Raw genomic sequence first — 24,815 nt, 5'->3', positions numbered from 1 at the left:
AGGCGGATCTCTGTGAGTTCGAGGCCAGCCTGGGCTACCAAGTGAGTCCCAGGAAAGGCGCAAAGCTACACATAGAAACCCTGTCTCGAAAAACCAAAAAAAAAAAAAAAAAAAAAAAAAAAAAAAAAAAAAGAACCACACTTGCATTTCTACTGTCTAATCCTTTGAATCCATGCACCGTGCTTTATCCAAATATACTAGGCATTCACACACATTGCACACACCTTCTTTTGCCACAATGTCCTTTTCCATCGCATCTTCCAGTGAAACTTTTATATAACTTTCAAGAATTCTGCTCCTGTTTCCACTTCAAAAACCATCACTGACTCTACAGTTAGGCCACCCGTCTTGGGCTTGACACTATGCTCTGTACAAATCGTCATCACAGAACAGCTTGTGGTGTCAAGTGAAGGGCACCACTACCCCATAGGAAAATGCAGTACTCTACTCATTTTGATATCTGTAGTGCAAGGCTCCATAGTTGGTGCAGGGCAGACTTGCAGCAGACAGTTGTTGATTGAGTGAGGCGGCAGGAAGAACTCTAGAGTCGGGCTTAGGACTCAAGCCTGTGCTGTTCCTAATGATCTGTGTGACCTGAAGTGTTTGACATTTCAGGTTCCTTAATCTGTGTAATAAGGAAGCAGAACCAGATTGTCTAAAAGGGAATCTGTGGTTTTAACAGTTACAAGAATTTTTATTACAGAGGTTGTTGCCTTGTCAAAGAATGATTTTTTAAATTATGACAATTTTGAAGAAAGGAGAGGCTTCAAATGGAAACTGGAATTTCCTCGGTATTTTGAAAAAACATAAAAAACATAAAATGCCACTGTATTGGGCTAATATTTCTAAAAGTTCATAGTGGGGACTACGGGTATAGCTCAGTGGTGGATCATCTTCCCAAAGTGTGAGGCCTTGAGTTTGATCTCCAGCACTTCAAAACAAAACCTCAAACCACCTGGAAGGGTGACACAGGTCTGTAGTTGTAGCTATCCAGAAGGACAAGGCAGGAGGATTTCAAGTTCACGGCCTGACTGTGCTGTAGAGTGAGATCCAGGTTAGTTTGGGCGACCCAGGAAGACCCTGTTTTAAAAACGAAAGGCTGGGGATACAGGACACAGCTAAGGCACTTGTTTCCCACGTGCAAGGCCCTTGGTTCAATCTCCAGCACCTGAAAAATTAAGCAGAACTCAAAAGTTCGCGACGGTTGTGGCCGAATCACATTGATTTAAATGGGTGTGTGTCCTTTGACTAATCTGCTCACTCCACTGTGCGGATCCTACTTGGAAGAGGCAGTACTTCGGTCTGACCTAAATCATCCACATATGCTTGCTTGTGTGATACCAACCAACATACACTTTGCTCTGTGGTTCCAGGTCACAATATTCTGGATTTCCCTCACCACACACAGGCACAGTGAAGTTCTTCTGAGCTTTTGGTGTCACATGTTTTCATGCCCTTTTCCGAAAATAACGCCCTCTCGATTATAGGCAAAGGTCAAGGCAATCTATATTCTAATTAATTTGGCAAAGAATTTCTTTCATTTGAGCAACTGATGCTTCTCATTGTTGGAACATTTTGTGCACTTAAAGCCCGGAAAAAACTGCATCCTGTATTTCAAGGATGCGAGGACGATCATGAACTAAGAAAACACCTTTACCAAGTGGGCACCCAGAGGTGATTCTTCATTTATTCTTTCGAGTTGAGCTAGGCTTGCCTTAACTTTTTTTTTTTTTTTTTTTTTTGCCATGACATTTTAAAGTGGGGTTGTAAATAATGTCTACTGCAGAGTTGAGGGGTAGGAAACAGGACCCTCAGGAGCTGATGGGGCCTGAGTCCAGGGAGGATGGCGCCACCGTAAATAAAGAAGACGGCTCTCCTCAATCCCTTCCTCTTCCCTTGCACGTAGATGTCCACCATCAGTGTCAGGCTTCAGAGCACCGCTCCCTTGCAATTTTGCTCCGCCCTTCAAGCTTTAGCTGTCATTGGCCAATGGGAGAGAAGCGAGCCCCGCCCCCTCCTTCCCGGGCTGCGCCCAGAGCATGCGCAGTGGGCTTGCTCGCGCCACCGCCCATCAGCTGAGACTGGCAGCCTAGGGCTGTGGGCCCCCGGGGTGACAGCGGCTGGCCCGGGAGGAGGAGGAAGCCGATGAGGTTAGGGTAAGAGGCGGCTGCAGAGCCGGAGGGCCCGGGGCGGGGGGCACCCCAGAAGCGCAATCCGCGGTGGCTGTTTTTGGGTCCGCGCAGTCGGGCTCCCCAGGGACGCAGGGCCAGCGCCTCTCGGGCTCCCACGCCCCGCCGGGGACTCGGGGACGCGACCCGCGTGCACTCCTGGGCGCACGCGTAGCAGGGGACACGGGCTGCCTGTCGGCTTTGGGGGCCCGGACCCCATCGCCAGCTCCGGCCAGGCGACTGCCTTATTCCGCATTCTCTGTCCACTTCCCTTCCAGAACAGAAAAGCAAAAGCGTTGGGCCCTGATCGTCTGGCCACAGGTTCTTTTCCGCCGCCCCTTGAGTTTGCTGGGCTGTTGGCCTTGACTTAAACACAAGCTAACTTTCTTTGACCTACCTTGTGTGCATGCCTTTAATTGATTTACCCCCAAGACCCTTAACAAAAGTATTTCAGGAATTCGCATCTGTGTTTTCTAGGTTTTAGTCAGGTTTTAAAAAAGCGTAGGTAGGGGTGAGGGGAGAGGAAGGTAGCCTTCTAGTCAAATGCTAATTTTTCCTTCTAATTTTTTATTATGCTTGGATTTTATATACAAATCTCATTTTTTTGATCGCTTCAGATCTTGTATTCTGGCAATAATTATCATTTACAAGTGGTCTATAATGGGGGGCGGGGAGGCAGAGGCGGGGTGGGGGGAGGAGAAAGGAAGTAACCATGAAACACGGTTGGGTTTGGTCCTGTTGGAGGTGGGCATTTCTTTTAGGTGTACTCTGAGCTGCACTGGGCAGAGACTGATACAACTGTTAAATTGTGTCTCGTGATGTGAAAGCCTTTGGCTTTGCCGCTTCCGAAGTTGGCCCTAGGCTTGTGACTAGTTAAGAATTAGACAGTCGTTTCCCAGTGTCTGGGGAAGTTAATGTGACACTGTATTAACTCACCAGCGTCGTTTCCCTCCAGCTGGTTTACTTCTTATATTGCTCCCGATTAACAGTCCTTTCTAATTTTGATTATGATCCCAAGTTCATCCAAGTGCTGCTGGTTGAAATTTATTAATAATGACGTTGAGCTACATGTAGCTCAAGAGTGGAATGCTTGCCTACTATGCACAAGGCCCTGGTTCAGTCCTCAGCACTACAAAATATTATTACTATGTATACTCTTACTATTAGATAAAACACCTACAGTTAATTTTTAATAATCCACCTACAGTGGATTTTACTGTGGATCAGTGTAACTTGAAATATTAATGTGTAAAACCACAAGGGGGGGGGAATCCTTGGTGAACTGAGCTAAAACCAAATAGTGCAGCTTACTATTTTAATTGATGAAGGAGCTGGGCTGAAATGCACTTCGGTAGTTTGTGGAATGAACACCCTGATGGAAGTTTGAGCACCCTCACGTCCATTGATTATCTCCTATGATTGATTGTCTTGGGGATTGAAAATACAGTGTTCATCTTTGGATCTTTTAAGTACTATAAATGGTTTGAAGCAGAAGTTACATTGACAGAGAGCAATAGTAGTGACTTCTCGTTTCAGATCTGGCATCTCTAGCATGTGATAACAGCTTGCTGAGAAAAGGAGCTAGTAGTCACATGAGGACCATGGGGAAAGCCTTCTAGAGACAGGAAAATGGCACCCGGAAAAGCCAAGGCAGCAATACGCCTGGAATTTAGTGTTTTAGAAATGTTAATATTTACTCTCAGGCTGGGTATGTGTTCTTAGGAAATTGGTACGCTTGTTCATTCACACTACAAACATTGATTCCTGACCTATTTTGTAGAGCCAAGTTCCACTCCACCTCTCACACCACACACACACACACACACACACACACACACACACACACACACACACACACAAATAAAAACCCTGGGGGACAAATGAGAATAAAGTCCAGTGTGTTTCACTGGTGTTCGTGATTAAGAAAGTGAAACTGACCATCTGTTTTGAGCAGGCTAAATTTTAAACCGGTGTGTGCGTAGTGGAAGCCTTAAGGATTCAACAATATGTCCAGTCGTAACTGCAGGGCGGTATTTTACATTCAACCATCGGTCTCAAACATTTCTCTGAACTCCTCTTTGGTTCTTTAGCCACAGTCTTGAGACAGCTCTCATTTTGGGTGTTGCCCTTTGAACTCCCTTCTCCTCTTTCACCTTATAGTGTTTATATGTCTTCATAAAAAGATAATTACTGGCTGGGCGGTGGTGGCGCACGCCTTTAATCCCAGCACTCGGGAGGCAGAGCCAGGCGGATCTCTGTAAGTTCGAGGCCAGCCTGGGCTACCAAGTGAGTTCCAGGAAAGGCGCAAAGCTACACAGAGAAACCCTGTCTCGAAAAACCAAAAAAAAAAAAAGATAATTACTAAGATGGTGAGTTGAACACTGTCCAATAGAACTTTCTGTGATGATAGAAATGGGTATGTGAGCTGTCCAAGCTTCTGGCCACTGGCCACATATAATTTCTGAGCACTTGAAAGGTGGCTTGGTTGGCTTCCATTTAACTTAATTCATTTTAATAGTCCACGTCAATAGTAGGTACTCTGCAGGGAGTGCAGGTGCACGCGATGATTTATAAAATTATTTTGAGCAAAGGCACTAGGAATTTGAAATGGGATTAGTGCCTTGCAGCTCAAGCTAGGTACTGGGGATGGTTATAGAGCACAAACATTTTATAAACATAGCATTAATTAGCTTACTTGTAAAAGTCATAAACTTTTTTATCGATAACTATGTACTTGTGTGTGTATTTTTTTTTTGCAGCAAAGATAACCATTGTCCCACTTACATTGTATTATGTCAGATGAGCCAACTCTTGTTGTCTTTGAAATGCCATCATTCATTAGCCGAACAGTACGGACAGGGAGTGTGCTGCTCAGTGTCATTACTTCCACCATTGACATTTCTGAGTTTTTGAAAATGTCATCATTCATTAGCTGAACAGTACAGACAGGGAGTGTGCTGCTCAGTATTATTACCTCCATCCATTGACATTTCTGCGTTGAAGGAGTCAGGATAGCAAGACCTGTGGGCCAGCAGGAAGGTGGCAAGTTTTGGCTGTGTCGTTGAATTGCTCCACCTGTCCTAAGTTGTTCTACAGAAAGCAATAGGATTTAGTCTAGCGTTTGAGAAAATGTGAGCTTCCAGAGTTACTTCCAGATTTTAGGTCCTTTGCTTATCATATACAAGTTATTCGTTCTGTGATGCCCCAGTTTCTTGGTGGAAAACTACAGTGGTAATTATCCCTACCACATAGGCTTTTGAGAATCATTTATTTATTATAATAATTCTAATAAAATAATAATTAATTTAAAAATAATCATTAAAGCTACCATGTGCAGGAAATATTCAACTATTTCTCAGATTGCTGCTCCTTCATCACTCAAGACTGCACTGAGGTGGTCACCTCTATACCCTTCCTCTGACAAATTCTGAACAGGGGAAGAGGATAGCTCTTAGAATGAATGAAGCCCATGTGTCACCCACAGGGACATTCTCCAGTTAGCTTGCTTGACTCCAAGGATGAGAGCAACAGGCTGTGATTGTGACTGACTCAGTGACTTACTTTTTGGAAAAAAAAAAAAAAAAGGAAACACTGAGGTTTGGACTATTATACTATTATATGTACATGGATTTTGAGAGCTAAGAGAAAGCTAAAATCCTTTGCGTGAATTAGCAGGACTCTGATATTAGTCCCTTTGCGGGAGGGAGATTAGGCTTCAGGGGAGTGTGTGGCTGTGTACCTCTGATGAGGGCCCTGCAGGTGCAGGACCACATCAGATCTGTCCTCTGTGTACAGTGGAAAAGCACTTGGCCCCTGGACATGCCTTATCTTACTTTGATCCTGGCAGGAGGCCCAGCTGCTAAGTGTCTTCGCCCAAGGTAGAGATTTCTGGTTGCTGGTTATACTGGCAGCTGAACAGGCAGTTGATGAATTCTAGTAATTTTAAAGACATAATAGACACTAGAGAGAGCGTGTTAAGGGTGTGGCTTGTAGATATGAATGTGAGACTTATTTGTGCCCATGGTTAAAGGAGGAATCATTCACAGTGTGTTAGTGTTGACTGTAAACCATAGGTGCTTTTGGAAGTCTGACTGATAGAGAAAGATGCCACTGAGCCAAGAGAAAATGGTCTCTATCCATTTATTACGATATTATTTGTCAATTAAAAAGACTGAGGTATTGATAGATGCTACAGGGAGCTGGTCCTGGAAAACACAAGGAAGAGAAACAAATCAGTCACAAAGAACACATATTGTACGATTCCACTCATGTGAAACACCTGGAATAGAAAAGCATACAAAGTGGAGTAATGATTTTTATGGCTGAGAAGGTTGAGGACAAACAGGAGATGAAAAATGATGGGTAGGGACTTGCTTCTCAGAATAACATACGTTTTAAAAGTTACATAGTGATTACCACACAGCTCTATGAACATATTAAAAACCACTGGATTATATGATTTCAGTGACTGGATTGTATGGTATATGAATTATATCTTAATAAAGATCTTGTTTTTTAAAGGATGGGGTTAACAAGCTGGCTCAGCAGGTAAGGATACTTGTTGCCAAGCCTGATGACCTGAGTTTGATCCCCAGGACTCACATGGTGAGAGGGGAGAACCAACTCTTGAAAGTTGTTCTTTGATCTCCACACACTCATAGTAGTACACTCGTGCGCGCGCGCGCGCACACACACACACACACACACACACGTTCAAAACTTTAAACATATGAAATGGAGGATCTAATTGATTCACAGAATGCTTAAAATGGTGTTGGAGTCATTGACTTCCAAGCCTAAGCTGACCTTGAACTCAAGATCCTTACAATTTAGGGACTCCAGTGCTGGGGCTACAAGTGTCCAACATCACGCCTACCTTTTCAGATCTAGTCTCACTCAGCCTGGTTCCCAGCTCTTTACGTGGCTATAGTCCCTAATTCAGTACTTCCAGGGAGGGAATTTACTCCTGCTACCTTGTTGCTGTGGGTCAGCTGTTAAGGTTGGAATTTGCTTTTAATGACATTGTTTTTGAGTCTATATTTAGGACCTGGTTCACATGGAACAAGGAAGGAGAATAGGGAATATACCAAAGCTCTCAAGACTATCTGATGACCAGGCACATTCCTCAATGCACAGACCCAGTTGGTTTAACCAGTTGTATCAGCTCAACTGTTGTATTTCCTCCCAGCACTGTCCCTTTGGGCCTTCCCTACCGTCATGCTCCTTGTATGCAGATTCAACCCACCGTGCATCAAACATATCATTTAGTTATATCAGTATAGACTATAATAGATACAGGTTTGTTTTTTGAAATTTATTCCCCAAACAGTACATTGTAACAACTATGTACAAAGCCGAAGAAACTTGAGCATGACCAGATTTTAGTATTCCTGTACTCTCATCTGTTGGAAATTCCAGTGGTTTGATACTGGATTATGGTCAAACAAAACCTAGAAACCAAGACTCGTTCTTCTGAGATAATTACTCCCAATGTTAGCAAACATGGGTAACCTTGGAACCTGAACCCTGGGCTTAAATCTCACCTTCATCAATGGGGGGGTGTTTCGCTACTTTGGACCAGTTACTTAATTGTGATAAGCCACAGTGTGCTCAAAAGAACAGTTAAGGAGGACTTTAAAGGGGAGGTTGTGAAGTGACCTTAGGCAGCCGGTGTGAACTGTTTTCATTTCACAGATATGTAGTTACTGTTAGGTCATTCCTCTCTTTCCCTGTCTGGGTTACCTCCCACTGATATCAGCCATGAATCATTTGGTCCAGGCCTGGCCACAAGCTCCCCTTTCCTTTGATAAATATCCTTGATCTTCTCCAATTGGTCTTCATGTCTAAGCCTTTGTTCTCCTTATTAATCATACCTAAGTATACACCTTATATGTTGAGGCCTTATAAATGCTTTCTAGAAAATAGCAGTAGTCATTTTCCTTTCTCGACCCTCTAATCTCCCAGGTGGGTAATTTGGGAAATGTACACCAATAATTTCAAAATGTAATTGTACAACTTTTGTATTTTTTAGGTGACTCCTAGAAATCCATGTAGCCTACTTGCATCTGATGAAATCAGTCAGTCAGCCAACCAGCCATGTCTTACACTCCAGGGATTGGTGGGGACCCCGCCCAGCTGGCACAGCGCATCTCTTCTAACATCCAAAAGATCACACAATGCTGTGAGTTCAGTTTCAAATCCACTCCACTCTTGTTTTCAATTCTTAATTGAACTTGGTGGTAAACGTGATAAAACTCTAGTGATTAAGGGAGGAGGGAGGAAGGAGCATTCTTCTAAGAACACGTTTGAAGAGGCTAAAACTCTTTAGAGTAAGTATGGAGATAATTTAATGGAAGAACAGAGTGTCAGCACAGGCCCAGGTTGCACTGTGTCATTAATAAAATAAAGATTTACAAGTTGATGTTTGTGTTTACTTTGAGACCACCTGGTTCTTGAAGTTGAGATCTGTTGGCTTAGTCTCATAAGTTAAAATCTAATGAGTACTAGCAAGAGGTCAAAAGATTTATTTATATTTATTAAGAATAAAATCTGAATAGGTAGGCTTAGGATAATTTTGTGCCTGCAAACATGTGGTATAAAATGAAAAGAGGCAGGAAAGAAGTAAGCACAGCTATTGTAGTTCCTTTGTGTGTTGCCGTAACAAAATACATAAGATGGACAGGTTATAAAGGAATACATTATTTAGTCACAGTTTTGAAGGACAGAGAACACAGCACCAGCATCTTCTGACTTCTGGTGAGGACCTGTCGACTCACGATGTCACCTGGCAGGAAGGGAAGCAGGGGAGTGAGGTGAGGTAGGCACACTCCCTGTATGACCATCACCATCATGAGGACCAATCTAGTGTAGAGAGACCGAGAAATATATTAATATATTAATCACTTCTCAGTGGCACCTCCCAACACTATGACTTTGGGGATCAAGTCTCAACATGACATTCAAACTGTGGCAAGAGGGGATATTTTAATCTGTGGAGGGAGATATTATGAAAGATGGTGTGGATTCCCCTGTGAACTTCCTTTGCTATAGAGACAGCAAGCCAACAGACCCACTTTACCCACCAGCACATGTACATGTGTGTGCATACGCATATTCATAGGCATGCTTTCAACTTAATTCCTGAATCACAGCTAATCATACACTGTAGACTATTCTAGGCATCTTTCTCTCAGTGCTTTGGGACATTGCCAGAACTCTTTTTTTTGAGACAAAGTCTGTCTCTCTCTCTCTATCTATCTATCTATCTATCTATCTATCTATCTATCTATCTATCTATCTATATCTGGCTCAGAACTTGCTATACTACAGACCGGGCTGGCCTCGAACTCACAGAGCTTCACCTGTCTTTACCTCTGGAGTGGTGCCACCACATATGACACCAGGACTCCTCGACTGCATAATACACTTTTATTCTTCAACCTTATCAATATGCTAACGCACTACTAAAATACGGGATGTTTTCAGAAGATCTCACCATTTTTTTTTAAGTTAATCATTAACCTCTCGATATTGTTCTACACAAGTGATTTAGATGAGATGCCAATGTACTTTGGAGGTCAAGGGAATAAAGTTACAATATAAATGGCCCTAGAAGGTACTGATGTCTACTCTGACTTAGAGTAATTTGTGTTTTCTTTGGCGACTATCAGGGGAGCCAAGAAGGAGTAGCGTTGCACATCGTGCTATTCATGACAGGCAGTTAAGAGTGCTTCATCAAGGCTATTCCAGCTTCCTGCTCCTTCGGTTTCAGATTGCTCCATGGCTTCCTTGCTGCTTATTGTACAGAACACTAATGGGCCTCAGGTGAATGCAATCATCCGTGTGACATGTAAGCGAGCCGATAGTTCAGTTTACACATATGGAAAATCCAGACCTTTTTCAAGAAAGGATGCCAAAATAAAATAGGTCCTCTGGGCTCATTGAATGGCGCCAGGAATTCAAGAGGCTGAGGAGTGACTGTACCACTGAGAGATTAGAGAAGTGTTAAGCACTAGATAGTACAGGAAGGACTTGAACTGCTGGAGCTTGTGGAAGCTTGGACTGGAAGAGGAAAGGGCTGGTTTAAATCAGACCATGCTTGCTTAAGAAAGATATCAGTTGCTCCAGTCAGATGAGACGTGATGATCCGAGCCAGGGTTGACTACTACTACTACTACTACTACTACTACTACTACTACTACTACTACTACAGTGTGGATGACAGCTAAATGTACAAACTAATTACAATCCATAGCACTCTTGGATCATGCAGAAGGCTTCCCCCAACTGTTCACAACCCTTAAGACAGGACCAAGCTGAGCCTCATGGTCCAGGCCTATAATTCCAGATACTCAGGAGTCTGAAGCAAGAAGATGACAATTTCAAGGTTTGCCTGGGCTACAGAGGAAATTCAAAGCCTGTGCAACTGAGTGAGACCCCTGTCTCAAAAAGTAAAAAGAGGGCTAGGGATTTAGTTCAGGCATAGGGCCCTTAGCTAGCATGTACATGGCTCTAGATTCAATTCAATAATTAAAATAATTTTTAAATTAAGACTGAGATTATTACGTCAAGAAAAGGTCCAATGACTATCTTCAGATATGCAAAGTACTGTCTGTCAAGCATGAAACTGAAGCCACATGGACTGTATATGGGTTGCTATACAGGTTCCCAGCTACTGGGTATTAGACTCTAAGTGGAGAAGGAGGAACAATTTGCACAATCCATATTACTAAAGGATAGCTTTGCCCCTCAAGAGTGAGTGTTGTGACCAAGAGACTAGAAATACTGGTCAGATAATCCCCAAGTTATTAATTCAGACATTTAAATATTGAAATGATGTTTTAGACGAAGTGACTTTTAGTTGTGATATTCCGTTTGGCACATTCAACAGTAGTTCTTTGAGTGGCTGTTACACATTAGACACTGTTTCAGAGAATGTGACTGTACCTGTAAACAAATCTATAAGGTCCTGTCTTCATAGTGTACAGTGGAATTGGAGGTAACATAGGGCATCAAAGTTAAGCAACACAATCTCCTCTGAGGCAATTGGAGTGAGTGATGGGGAAGCAGGCAGCTGGGTGCTTCGTTGTTTAGATGCACCCTGGATGTAGGAGGAAGGCCTGGCAGAGAGAGCTACTCGAGCGGGTCCCATGAAGGAGATCAGTAGCAAATCAACATCCCACAGCAGTCAAGAGCTGAGTTGCTCAGAACACAGGGAGAAAGAACAAACCTCCATGTCCAAAGCACAGGACGTGAGGCTAGAGTTGCCTGAGGGGAAATCAGAGGTGGCTGGGTGAGTTACCGAGTGCTTTGTCTGCTCCGTAAAGACTTTAGATGTCACTGTGCAAGGCACTAGAAATCACTGAAAGCTTAAGAGGAGAAGAGACACAATCCGATCTGAACTTTGAAAGGGTCACTGGGGTTGCTCCCGAGAGCACAGGTGTGAGGAGAACAAGGGGGCATGTTTTGGTCTTTGTAGAGTCTATTGAGAGAGATTTTTGTTGTGTCAGGGTTTTATCAATGAGGATGGAGAGACATGAAAAGTGTGTGTAGACACAGAGCCACGAGGACTTGCCGGTGCATCTGGGAGGCAAGGAGAGGAGTCATACTTTTTGCACAGAGCATACAAGTAGGTAGAGACATGTGTGAACGAGATGAGAAAGACTACCATCCGGGACTAGTTGGGGAGGATTATGATTCCTTCTGGTAATTTCTTTTTTTATTTTTACTACAGTCTGAGGGAGGTATGCTACCACTGGATCACTTCACCCTTGGTCCAGTAAATATTGAAATGTCATTTGGACATCTAAGTGGAGATGTCAGACGGTTGAGAGACATGAATTTGGAAACTGAGAACCATTATCACAGTTTGTAATTTGTAATATGGGATCAAAGCACAAGTAGTATTTAAAACCTTAGATCTGAATTAAATCAAAAAGGACTCAGAGAAAATGACTGGGGTGTTAAGAACTGTGGAAGTCAGGAAGAAAGTAGCATAAAGAACTGAGTGACCAGAGAACTAAGAACAAGATAAAGATTTTTTTAAAGGATATTGAGGCCTCATCTATGTCTAATGCTGCTGAGATACCTAGGGGGGGAGTAGCCGAGAATTATGTTTGGCAAAGGGCACTGAAGAGTAATCTCATGTCTGTATTCCAAGTGTAGGATAAAAAAGAACTGCTTTGGCCATTTAAAAAGATATCCCAGAATTCTGCTCACCCATGCTTATGCCTTGGATGTGGTTACCTATCTGCCAGGAATGTATTTGATCTGGGGGTTTTTCTGTTTAAGAAAGAAAGGATGAATCACTATTGTGTAGACAACTAACTGATCCTGCCTTGGAAATCGATGATGGTCAGAGCAGGGATTTCATTTTTCCACTAGAAAAGGAAAACTCTAGAACTTTACAGTGTAATTGTAAAAGAAAAGTCTTCTAAGGCCAGAGGGGACTGGGAATATAGCACTAGAACAGGAATTCGCAACCTTCGGGTCACGACCCTTTGGGGGGCCTAAGACCATCAGAAAACACAGATATTTACATTATGATTCATAACAGCAGCAAAATTACAGTTATGAAGTAGCAATGAAAATAATTTTATGGTTGTGGCAGGGGGTCGTCACCACAATGTGAAGAGCTGTATCAAAAGGCCACAGCATTAGGAAGGTTGAGAATCACGGCTCTAGAAAGTGATTTGCCTTTGTTTGCTCTGCAAGGTGAAGCCAGATGTGATACCTATGGAAGTGTAGTCTGTTTCCGAGTACATTTGTCTTTAAGTGAAATATGAAGTAAAGGCATCAGGTAAGGAAAGGGAAGGAAGAAATGGGTTTATATGGCTTGAACAACTGAGATAGTGAACGTACAGTCCAGCAGGAGGTAGAGAAGGAGGGATTGGTTGGTTGAATGCAGACTTGAGACTTTGGCATGTCTTTAGTGACCAGCACTGCTGTGCATGTTTTCTAATTCTGAAGTTCAGTGTCTGAATGAAAGCAAGTTCAGAGTGAAACTATGTGACTGGTTCAGATCTAGCCCACTGTTCTGGTAAGAGCTGTGCAGAAACATGTGGAAGTGAAAGGCAGAAGCGTGAAATTTCAGTTCTCTTTTCCCTGGTCTCACAACGCTATTAATACAGATAGGCGCGATGGAATAAGTGTTCTCTTCACCATGGTAGGTTCTTCTTTGACACTAACATTTGCATCATTGAACGTGTGTCCTTCCGGATTACCTGCTTTTGTAAATGAGTCTAGAGAAGGTATTGTGAGTAAGGTAGCTAGAAAGTGGGCATCTGCTGAAACAGAACCCAAGGCTTCCTGGGCCTGCAGTGGGAAAAGTTTATGTTTCTGCTAGTTTTGATCAGATAAATAAAGACTTATACAAATAGTGAATCATGTAGCTTATTTTATGCCAAAAAACCAGTCATTTTTATTATTATTATTAGAGGAACCCACAAATAATAGCAAGAATATAATTTTGTTTTCTTTTAACAGTATCCTGGCAGTTCTGTTTTGCAAAGCATAGGATATGAGGTTTTTGTTTTTGTTTTTTTGAAGTAGTAGGTATTAAATTGAAGGCCTCATACATGTGAAGCAAGTGTTCTACCACTGAGCTGTGTCTCCAGAATCCTTAGCCCCCAAACAGTATTTTAAACTTGTTGTTTTTTGCTGTTCAATCACTTCTTTTTGAAGGGGATCTATACTGCTATAAATCTGCTTCAATAGCAAACACTTATACTATGGCAGTGATATAATTTATACTAAACAAAATATTTAGACATTATAAGTGTCTGCACATATACGTTAACAGGTATATGCTACATAGTGTAGATGGTTACTTACTTTGAAACAATCTGACCTTTCAATGACAAGTTGAATAGATGGAACAAACTAGAACTTTATGGATTTCTATGTGAACTCCAAATTGGAGGATTAAAATGATGTAGTGGATATTTTTATCCCTTGGTGTAGGCTGTTGATCTCTAACAGAGTTGGTAACATATTTGTACTGCCAGCCCTCCCTTGTGTGCCTGTGTGCCATAGACAGAGCTTTCTGTCCCAGGCTTGATATGGCATCTAGCCCTTCGTAGTTCAAGGTTTCTGAGAGCTGTTCCCAGCAGGCTAGAGTTGCTGTGCAAACGAGTCTCCTAGGTCTAGAAGCTCAGCATGCATCACAGAAATGAGAGAGTTAGATTCTCAAAGCTTGAGTTCACGTTCAAGAGTAGCATTTTTGTTAGAATTTCTGGAACTGGGATATCCACTCATTACCTTCTCTCATCCTCGGTATTTTCCTCAAGACAACAACTACCTGTGATGTACGAAGTCAACAAGCTTTTGTGGGCTGACCAGAGAATGATATTTGTACATGGACCATTCATGCTTCTCCAAAGACCTCATAAAAAATGTCTTTAGAACACAAAAAGAGAACTTGCATTTTTGAAGAGCAGAAGAAATATGTTGAAATCTTTAGCATAGCATTTTTTTTCTTTAAGAAGATGGCATACATTTATTATTAAATAGTGTATATGACTGACAAGTGTGCGGTCCAGTCACTCTCCACCACCATGTCCTGCAGACTGGGGAGTCCATTCTGAGCCCCCAAAGTCCTTTCCATGCTTACACTTCCTCCATGTCCATCAAAGATAAGCAGGACCCTGAGATTTAAGCATCATTGATTAAGATTCATCCGATAGATTTAATTAGTGTGTTTTATTTTGGGTTGGGCTTCACTCTCTTTTGAGTCTGTGGGATTCATGTGTGTGGCTATGGGTCATTTATTTTCGTTTGTAGTATTCCTTCTTCAAGCATTTATACCAGCTTCCCTTCTCTACTACCACAAACATTTGAAGTCTTTATGTGTTGTTGTTGTTGTTGCTTTGGTTTTGCCCTTTGCTGTTATAAGTGATGCTGCTTCTGTTACTGGCTGGGTTGGTTGCTCTTAGGATTTGTGCATGATCGGTGTTAGTAGAGACAACAAAAGCTTCCTGAAGTGCTTGCTTCCTCCAGCTGGTGTGTCAGAGTTCATAGTTCCAATTTCTTGCTAACATAAACAGCCTAAAAGTTCATCCATTTCAGCAACGTTCTTATCTCGTTGTAGCTTGATTTGCTTTTCTCAAAATTCAAATCGGGATGTTTGAGAATGTAGCTGTTAGGAAACTCTGAGGACATAGAGCATTCTGTAATCCAGCAAGCCGTTTTGTGTGTGTGTGTGTGTGTGTGTGTGTGTGGTGTGTGTGTGTGTGTAGGTACCTTTCCTGAGATCAGAGACAAAGAGTGGGAGCTAGCTCTTTCGCTTTGTAGCATGTGGTTTTCTTGGGTTTTATGGGTGGATTATGGTCTCTTTCAGCTTAGTGAAGCATCACAACCAGAGTCTCGGGAACTTCTGAAAACTCTTCTTACATGTGCAAAGTGGTGCTTTTCTGCTGAGAGGCCATTTGTCATGAGATGTACAGAGCATATTTACAAGATCCCATGATGGAAGCAGCACCCATTCTCAACGTTCCTAATGCTGTGACCCTTTAATACAATTTCTCATGGTGTGGTGACACCCAACCATAAAATTATGTCATTGGTACTTCATAATTGTAATTTTACCACTGTTATGAATCGTAATGTAAATAAATATCTAATATGTAGGATATCTGATATGAGACCCCAAAGGGGTCATAACCCACAGGTTGAGAACTGCTGGGCTGGAGTATCACCAGGATTATATTGTATTTTATGATATTTGAAGGTGGGAGTTATGGGCATAAATGTTTCTAGAGTGAGTCCTGCCAGAATCAATTAAATTAAGAATCGAAGGAAATTGATAAATAGAATCAAGAATAGCTAACTATGAAACAATATTTGAGGAAAAAATTTTCCATACATAGTTGTTATAGTTAAGTCTGTGCCATTAAGGGATAGTTCCAAACCCAGGGTCACTCAGACGACCCTGCTACATTCTGTGGGACAAAACAAAAGCGTAATGGGTATGGGAAGGAGATCTGTAAAGAAGTGTGGCTGGCAAGAACAGAAGGGAGATGAGAGGTTGAAGAGAGAGTAAGCAGAATGTGTTATAGACATGTGTGAAATTGTCAATAAAATTTATCAATAAAAAATAGAATTCTTACATTTGAGTAAGGATTTTTTTTTTTCAAGGAGAATTGTAGGTGGCTAAAAACTTTCAGAAAACAAACTAATCAAATCCATCGGTGGCAAAATCTTCCCGTCAGGGGGTCTGGAGAGATTGCTCAGCAGTTAAGAATACTTGCTTCTCTTGCAGAGACTATCCCCAGCAGACACATTGTGACTCACAAACATCTGTAACTCCAGTTTAAGGGGATGTCACACCTTCTTCTGACCCCCGGGCAATGCGGGCACATGATGCACATACGTAAATGGAGGCATAACACTCATGTGCATAAAATAGAAAGTGAACAACTCTAAAAAGAAAAAAAAATGAGAAAAGCCTTCCCATCAGAATTTGAGTACAGAAGTTTCTGTTAAAGTTTGCATGATAATACCACATGTGCTTTCCCATAGAGGTTTGCTTTCTGAAGCTCTCTGGGAGGCTCAATAAAAACTTGAGCCTTTACTATAAATGTTAAAAGATAACAGAAACATGTTTTGTGTTAAATCATTTATTTCATTTTTTAATCATATGTCTCCTATAGACTTAACTATTTCATCAGACATAATCTTGATTAGAATTTTAAAAGAACCACAGTGTCTCCACAGTAACTATTCTTACTGCACACATACTGTTCTTGTTTATTACGAAGAACCACTGCTTAGCACTTGACGCCATAAGGTTCTTAGGGCTTTGAAATGAAGTCGGACGTCTCTTTTCTACGAGGATGGGTTCTTAAGTGGGAGTGGATCTGGGAGGATTCGGGGAGGAGTTAGGAATGAGTCTAGTCCACATCCATTGTCTGAAATTCTTTAAGAATTAATAAAAGTATTTTTCAAAGTCTAGGTCATTCTGTTGGTCTGGGAGGAAATATGTGCCAGTGTAGTAACGAGACCCCCCCCCCTTTTTTTTTTCACCCTTAACACATGACTGCACAAAAGGGAAGCCAGTGTCTTGACTGTTCTTTTTGGAGTGGGAGCAAGCTTTCCTGTTAAAAGGACTCCAGTCTTAAGAAGTGAGCAGATTTGCTGGAATCATGTTTACTTGGAAACAGGAAGTGATTTTTCTCCAGGGTCTTTTGGTGGAATGAGAAGGCAGTTAGCGGAGGAAATGGAGTTGAAAACTCACCTCTTTCCTCCTCCTCTGCAGTCCAATCTACCTGTTTCTCCTGCCACAGCATCTGGAAACATGTGATTGAGATTACTTCCCCCCTTGCACATCAATAGTTTTGGTGTTGTCATGATTTTTTTCCTGCCTGAATTGTTGATACAGGACCGAGATAGGTAGAAGAATATGTCTTATCCAGTGGGATCTTAAAGAGAAAGACACCTTTTATCCTCTCTAGTGACTTGACCTACAGGTAGAGTGGGGCTGCTATTTGTGAGGCATGAATACACTCGTATTTGTTTCATGCACTAAACTCTTAATCGGTGGCTTTAAGGTGCTTCCTGGAAGTTTCTCACTTCCCTGTGTGTGAATCATCTCTGGGCTGATGCCCTGAGCATGAACTGTCTTCCCTTTGGTACCCATCCTACACTCTGATTTGTGAGACTTCCCAGGTTGGAGCCAGTCTTAAGTGCACAGCCCACTGGTTCCGTACGTCATCTTGTCCATTTCTCTTCATTTCTACTGTCACCACCCAGGTCCACATTGTTCTTACTACTTCAAATGGCAGCACCCTCCAAATTGTTCTGCTTCCTTTCTTGCCTACCTGGTCTTCTCACTCATAACAAAGCAAACTTTTAAAACTATAGATCAGCCCATGTCCCTCTCTCCCCCATGTGACCCCTGTTTAAAACTCATCTATGATTTTCTTGGCTCTGTAAATCAAGTGTGAACCCCTATATTGCTCACATCCTAATCTGCCCCCTGTGCACACTCATCACCTACCTCCGGTTCTTTCTGCACCTTCTGGGAGTGACCCTGTGTCTCCTCAGGGCCTTTGTGCTTACTGTCTTTCAGATGGCTCCTTTGGGGACATTCAGGTGGCCTTGGTGCATCCTTGGTGATGCCTTGTTTGATCTGTTCTCCAATCATTTCCTCATCAGCTTGCTTTGGTTTTATAATGTCTCTTATCAGAAAAATCAAAGTCTACTTACTATTTATTTTCTCTGTGCTCCTCATTGAAATGTTAGTCTTTCAGACAAAGGTTTTAGTGTCTCAGCCACCAAAGTACTTACATGAAATTTTTTAAGAAAATGAGGTTATAATATGCAAAGGGTATCTTTTTCACTATTTACTTTTTCTCCTGCATCTGCTAGCTTCATGTGTTTCATTATTGGGTGTTGCATCTCTCTTTTAACAATCCTTTATTCGTGGAATTTTTATCTTAAGATTACATGTATGTGTACAAGTTGGGGATCTTGACATGTATGCTGTCTATAGAAATGCATCCTTGGAGATCTACATAGATAAAGCACAGTGTTGCCCATATGATGCTACATTTACTTAAACAATTACAGTTATTATTAGCTTTATTCACCATGAATATAATCTGTGTCCAGGGATTGATGGAATTACAGTGTTGCTTCCCTCCTATGAAATTACAGTTTGTGGTTAGTTGTGCAATGGCCTCATGTGCATTTGGTTGGCTGGAAGCTGACTTGTTGTTCTTTAGGTCTGACTAGTATTTGTTTCCTGGAATTAGTTTGACAATTTTTATCTTGGTTTTTTTTTGCCTTCTTAATAAAACTGTTTGCTTGTTTGCTCTTTACAAGTGCCTGAGAAGTATTTTTCATTATAGAGAATAATTGCCTTTTATGTGTTTACCAAACAGGGTTTTGCTTAAAGGAGTTGATACTGTTAGTTACTTTGGAATCCACATAGGACATGAATAGTGTTCTGCTTTGATGTATTTATCCTTCCTAGACTTTTTCCTATGGTATATGGGGAGCACAGAGAAAATAAATAGTAATTAGACTTTGATTTTTCTGATCATTGAAGACACTATGGCTGTAGTAATGAATTAGTGATGTGACTTACAACCATTTATTTCTATAGATGGATTTGTCTTCATCCCCTATGAAGTCAAAGAGAATGCCCAAAGACATAACCAAGATCTTCTGATAGCCATGGACCATTGTTTGTTCTCCTTGGGAATGTGGAAGACTTTGCCTTTAATAAAGGCCCACTGAGGCCTGCTCACTGGGAAAACTCGGAGTATTTCCCTGCTGCTGGGCACGGGTTAGAAGCAGGCTGGTCAGGAAACATATGGTGATTTTAGTTATATTGTCTTTCTGGAAGGTATCTAAGCTCTTTTTGTGTTTGTTTGTTTGTTTGTTTGTTTGAGAGTGAGTGATTCTTGCTATATGGCTCCTATTGGCCATCTGCCTCCAGAGTGCTGAGATTATAGCATGTCCAACCACATCTGCTGTCTTAATCTAGTATATTATTTATTTTTTAGTTTTTTATTTTTTGTGTGTGTATGACATGTATGGTGTGTGTGTGTGTGTGTGTGTGTGTGTGTGTGTGTGTGTTTGTGTGTGTGTGTGTGTGTTCATATTTAAGTATAGAAGTACAGGCATATGTCCCATAGTGTGGAGATCAAAGGACAACCTCAGGGGCTCACTTGGGACAGGGTGTTTTTGCTGTGTTGCAGATGCCAGGCAAGCTGGCCAGTGAGCTTCTGGGGACTGTCTTGTTTCAGCCTTCTATTTTGCCATAGGAGCAGTGGGCATATAGACAAGTACGACTGTGCACGCTCTACCTGTAATCTAGGGATTTGAATTCAGGGTCTCATGCTTGCATGGCAAACACTTTCCCCACAGAGCCATCTCCCCAACCTTAACCTAGAGATTTAAGGCACTTTAAATTGTATGTTCTGTGCCTCGTGTTAAGTATCATTATGTTTTAAAAATGTTGTTATCAGACTTTACCATCAAGTCTATCAGATGAGAAAATTTAGTTTTGGAATGCTTAAGTCACTTGCTCAAGTTCATACAGTGATGGGAGATTTGGGTTGGATCTTAGGACACTTCTGATTCATGACACTATGTGTTTAGATCATGTCGTATTGTATCAGAGTGTAATGTGTGTGTCTGTATAATTTGTCCCTATATATGAAACATCTATTGTGTGCTAACAGTCTGGATGCTAGAGGTTGGTCAGGTAGTAAAGCAGATGTTTGCATCTGTAGAGTGAACGTTTAGTGAGAAAAGAAATAAGGTAAAGACGTGAGTTAAAAGTAAAGATTAAGTGGTTTGAACAATAGCAATAACAAAAACATACTGTATGCTGGAGGGGGCTGTATCTATGAGGCGAGTACCTGGGAACCAGGTAGGTTTGCCAAGAAGTTAAAAGTTGAGCTGATACTTGAACTCATCATTGAAGCAATTTGCAGAGTGCATCTTGCAGTATCTGAGGATGTTTTCAATGGGGAAAGACAGAGAGAGGGCTGTTCAGATGGCAGCTCACTTGAGGTATTGAGGTGAAGAGGAGCCAGTGCCAGGTTCGGTCAGCTTCACAGGTCATTGTAAAGCCTTTTACTATGGCTAGAACAAGGGTTTGGGCAGAGGCTTCACAGTCATAGTGCGGAGGCAGAGGGGGCATGCTTTTAGATGTGTCAAAGGGGTTAGGCTAGAGGATGTGTGCAAGGGAGCAGATACAGTAGATAGACTGTAGCGTGGGTGTGTTTTATCCAAAGGCCAGTAAAGAGGAAGGTGAGAAGAGGCGGGGCTGATAGAAAGCAGGGCTTATGGAATCAGCATGCCAGAGGGAAGAAGCTGGGGGCATAGGAGGTGATGATTGTAAGTGATGTGCCTGGCAGGACACTGGAATTGTGGAGGAGGCACAGCATGTGACATACCCCAGGAGCATGCGGTCATGGCCCAAGGGTAGAATCATTTGGTGAGCAGTGGAAGAGATCAGCCACTTGTGTATTGAAATCATCAGGAATTAAGACAGCAGTCTGGGTGAGCGAGATAAGAGTTAGCCGAGAGCTACAGCTATCAAACGAGGCAAGTGTGGCCAAGGAAGCAGAATGCCTAAGACTATCCCGGACAGAGGAGATGGGTTTGGGTACTTTCTGCACATCAGTTCCTCTGGTGCTCACTCAGACTTCAGTTCCAAATTTCCCTTTTCTTTCTTTCCCGAGTATGGTGATATTTTATTTGTACTAAAATGGGTTGGTTACATCTACACCCGAGTGCCTCTAGTTTTAACCTTGATAGTCTAATTATTTGACTAGGTCTTCTGGCTCTTTTGTGGTCTTTCTTCCTACATTTTAGGATCATCTTTTGTGCAGTTTCAGTGCCTCCTCGTCATCCTATGGGATGACTTTGATTTTCCAGCCAGGAGGTTGATGTGTGGAAAAGAAAAAGACCGTTTTCCCTGCTCAGGGACCCCTCTTCCCCAGTCTGTGCTCCCCTCAGGGAAGGGGGGGTGTCTTAATTACTCTCTTCTTTGCCTCTCAGTATTGTCTTGGCTTTGGAGGGTTGTTCCTAAGTCTTGATCACTCCTTAATATTAGTGTCCCAAGATACACAGCCACCTCTTCCCAAGCTGTTCCTCTCCTTTTAGAGAACAGTTAGCCTTTCACTTAAGTTCAAACTGTCTCTACCCACCTGCCTTGGCAGGCTGCCCAGTTCTTTACTGCCCAGCACTAGCCAGTGGGTGGGACCTCTCTTCTCTCTTCCTCTTTCAAGTTGGAACTTAATTATGTTGCATATATACCTTGAACACGTGACCTAAAGATAATTGTGTACAGTATTTTTATAGTGATTTTTGTGGGAAAATTTTTATAGTTTGCAGTTTTCTTCTTGTGTCTTTGTGTACGTGCTCAAAATGAGCTTTGGATTTTGGACTGGGGATGTTCCATTCATAGTGAGGTTCTGTGAGTGATAGCAGCTCTTCCTCCTTTACGTCACTCAGCATTTGTTGTGGTTCCTTGTCCATCTATGTGGTTCCCTGTCCATCTATGTGGTTCCCTGTCCATCCATGTGGTTCCCTGTCCATCCATGGGGTTCCCTGTCCATCTATGTGGTTCCCTGTCCATCCATGGGGTTCCTTGTCCATCTATGTGGTTCCCTGTCCATCCATGGGTTTCCCTGTCCATCCATGGGTTTCCCTGTCCATCCATGTGGTTCCCTGTCCATCCATGGGGTTTCCTGTCCATCCATGTGGTTCTCTGTCCATCCATGTGGTTCTCTGTCCATCCATGTGGTTCCCTGTCCATCCATGGGGTTCCCTGTCCATCCATGTGGTTCTCTGTCCATCCATGTGGTTCTCTGTCCATCCATGGGGTTCCCTGTCTATTTATGTGGTTAACTGCCCGGTATCTGCTTATTTCTGTTTTTTTTTGGCCTATGCTTATCCAATCTTAAGTTTATTTTCATTCCTCTGAAAATATAATTTGTAGGGATTTCCTACCCCCACCCCCCTCATCTGTTCTGTGCATCTGGATAGTGGAGGGAAGGAAGGAAGGATTCAGAATCAAGCTTCTGCTGAGTTCCTAAAGGAAGCCGACATCTGTCCTTAGTAACTTAGAAACAACTGCGTGGCATCTTGCCAGTGAGCACAGCTCAGACGCTGGGACAGAGGTAAGGGTTCGGAAACCATTGCCATGTGTGCTTGAGGTGACCTGGTGACTCAGCTTGTCCTCTGCTGCTGCTTTCCGACAGAATAGCTGCGCTGTCTCCTGTGTGTGAGAGGAGGAAGCAATTCGATATCAAGAATGCTGGATTACTGCAAGGTGTAGGACATCCCCACAGCCCAGACCTTCTCTGTTGGCTTCTTACCCAGTTCCACTCTGTAGAGCCAGGACCTCACCAAGCAACTCAGCAATTTACTCAAGAGCAGAGCGGCTCAGCAGTGCATGTGTTAACACAGGAATGCAGAATGTCCTTGCCAAGAAGTCCAGCCTGTCATGTCTGCTCATCTGGAAATCCAGTTTAAAAAAAAAAAAAAAAAAAAAAAAAAAAAGACTTGCTTTTGAGCTTTGTTATTAAGAACCAGATCCACAGAATTACCCTCTATTAATCCAGTGTAGCAGTAAACTATACTTTGCTGACTTACATGTCTTTCTCCCTGGGGTGGGGAGCTGATGAGAAACCTAGACATGTTCTAGACCTGAGATTGCTTTACAGAGGAAGGGTGGTATGTCTGCAGGGATGTTGAGCTGGGCAGCAGAGGGCCGGACGCTAGGGACTGGGCCTCTGAAGGCAAAGGTTTCTCTTTCCTCTCCACCAGGAAATGGCCTCCATAGTTTGCTTGGTGCTTGAACCCTCCAAGACAATTAACTCCACTGTGCTGAGTCACAAGACAGGACAGGACAAGAGATAAAACACTTTGAAAAGAGGCCACTAAGTTTTTAGCAGCCAGTGTGTGTGTGTGTGTGTGTGTGTGTGTGTGTGTGTGTGTGTGTGTGTGTGTGTTCTCTTGGAAACTTTTCCACATGTGATCTGCTTTTTGGGGATTAGAGCAGAGTTTTCTCGATATTAAATAAGCCAAGTTCATTTGACTTTTCCCATAAAATTGTTTTGTGTTTTACACATTTTCAACAAAGTGAGCATTCCCTGCATACTTCATGCTCCACAATGAACCTGAATTTCAGCTTTCAAACTTGCTAGTAAATGCCTTGCATTCTTACAGAGATCTAGGTCATTTCCAATTGTTCCCATACATTTCCTTCTAATACTCCAAATCACCCTGTAATACAGGTAGGAACTGATGAAGGAAGATTTGACTCTTTTAACATTTAAGGCTTTTTCTAGTTCTGTTTCGATTTTGTATGTCACTTGTAGCAGCTGCTGGGTACATGCCACTGTCAGGCACCAGCTGACTCGTCCCTCCTAATTAAGATGTGTTCCCGCTGATGTCTTTATCATTACCTCTAATTCCAGCAGTATATTGTAGATTGTTGTAGTTAAGGTGACTATTACTGTGATGAAACACCATGACCAGAAGCAACTGGGGAAGAGAGGGTATATATTTGACTTACATATCCTGAATCACAGTCCATTGAGAAAAACCAAGGTAGGAACTTGGAGGCAGGAGCTGATGCAGAGGCCATGGAGGGGTGCTGCTCACTGGCTTGCTCCTCATGGCTTGCTCCTCATGGCTTGCTCAGACTGCTTTTGTATAGAACCCAGGACCACCAGCCCAGGGATGGCACCACCCCCAATGGGCTGGGGCCTCTCACATTAAACACTGCTTTTAAAATTGTGCTCTGTGCTTGCCTTTAGCCTGATCTCAAGGAGGCATTTTCTCAATTGAGAGTCCCTCTTCCCAAATGGTTCTAGCTTGTGTCAAGTTGACATTAAAACTAACCAAGACCTGAATGCTACTGAATTCTCCTCAAAGCATGAGTCACAACGGTTAATAAGGATACTCTTACTGCTCACTTCTGACTCACAAGAGAAAATGGCCAACCACTTGCTTCTGTTAGTGCCCATGCGCCTGTTCTCATTGTCTCCAGGACAAGCTGCTTCTCCCTGTTGTTTGTAGTTAATGACAACTGAGAATTGGGTGGTTTCTGTGCAGGAGAGTGCCAAGCAGCTGTGGCTGGAGTGATGAGGTAAATGCCCAGAGTCAGCAGCAGGAAGTGGA

At 42.5% G+C, this 24,815-nt stretch overlaps 1 protein-coding gene across 2 annotated transcripts in view; it reads left to right on the top strand.

Annotated features, from left to right (window-relative positions):
• Positions 1 to 2,037: 2,037 nt before the first annotated feature.
• Stx7 (syntaxin 7) overlaps positions 2,038 to 24,815 on the top strand; it is a 39,058-nt gene continuing 16,280 nt past the window's right edge. Inside the window, exons 1-2 of one of the 2 annotated variants that reach the window (XM_059272645.1) lie at positions 2,038 to 2,150; positions 8,200 to 8,349. In XM_059272645.1, the coding sequence (XP_059128628.1) occupies positions 8,265 to 8,349 (85 nt within the window). In that variant the 5' untranslated portion in view covers positions 2,038 to 2,150; positions 8,200 to 8,264. Of the gene's footprint in view, positions 2,157 to 8,199; positions 8,350 to 24,815 lie in introns of both variants that reach the window. The other variant, XM_059272644.1, reaches the window with a different exon arrangement.

The sequence above is a fragment of the Peromyscus eremicus genome, chromosome 8b (genome assembly GCF_949786415.1).
Source record: "Peromyscus eremicus chromosome 8b, PerEre_H2_v1, whole genome shotgun sequence".
NCBI lineage: Eukaryota > Metazoa > Chordata > Mammalia > Rodentia > Cricetidae > Peromyscus > Peromyscus eremicus.
This window is presented reverse-complemented; position numbering and strand designations above follow the sequence as displayed.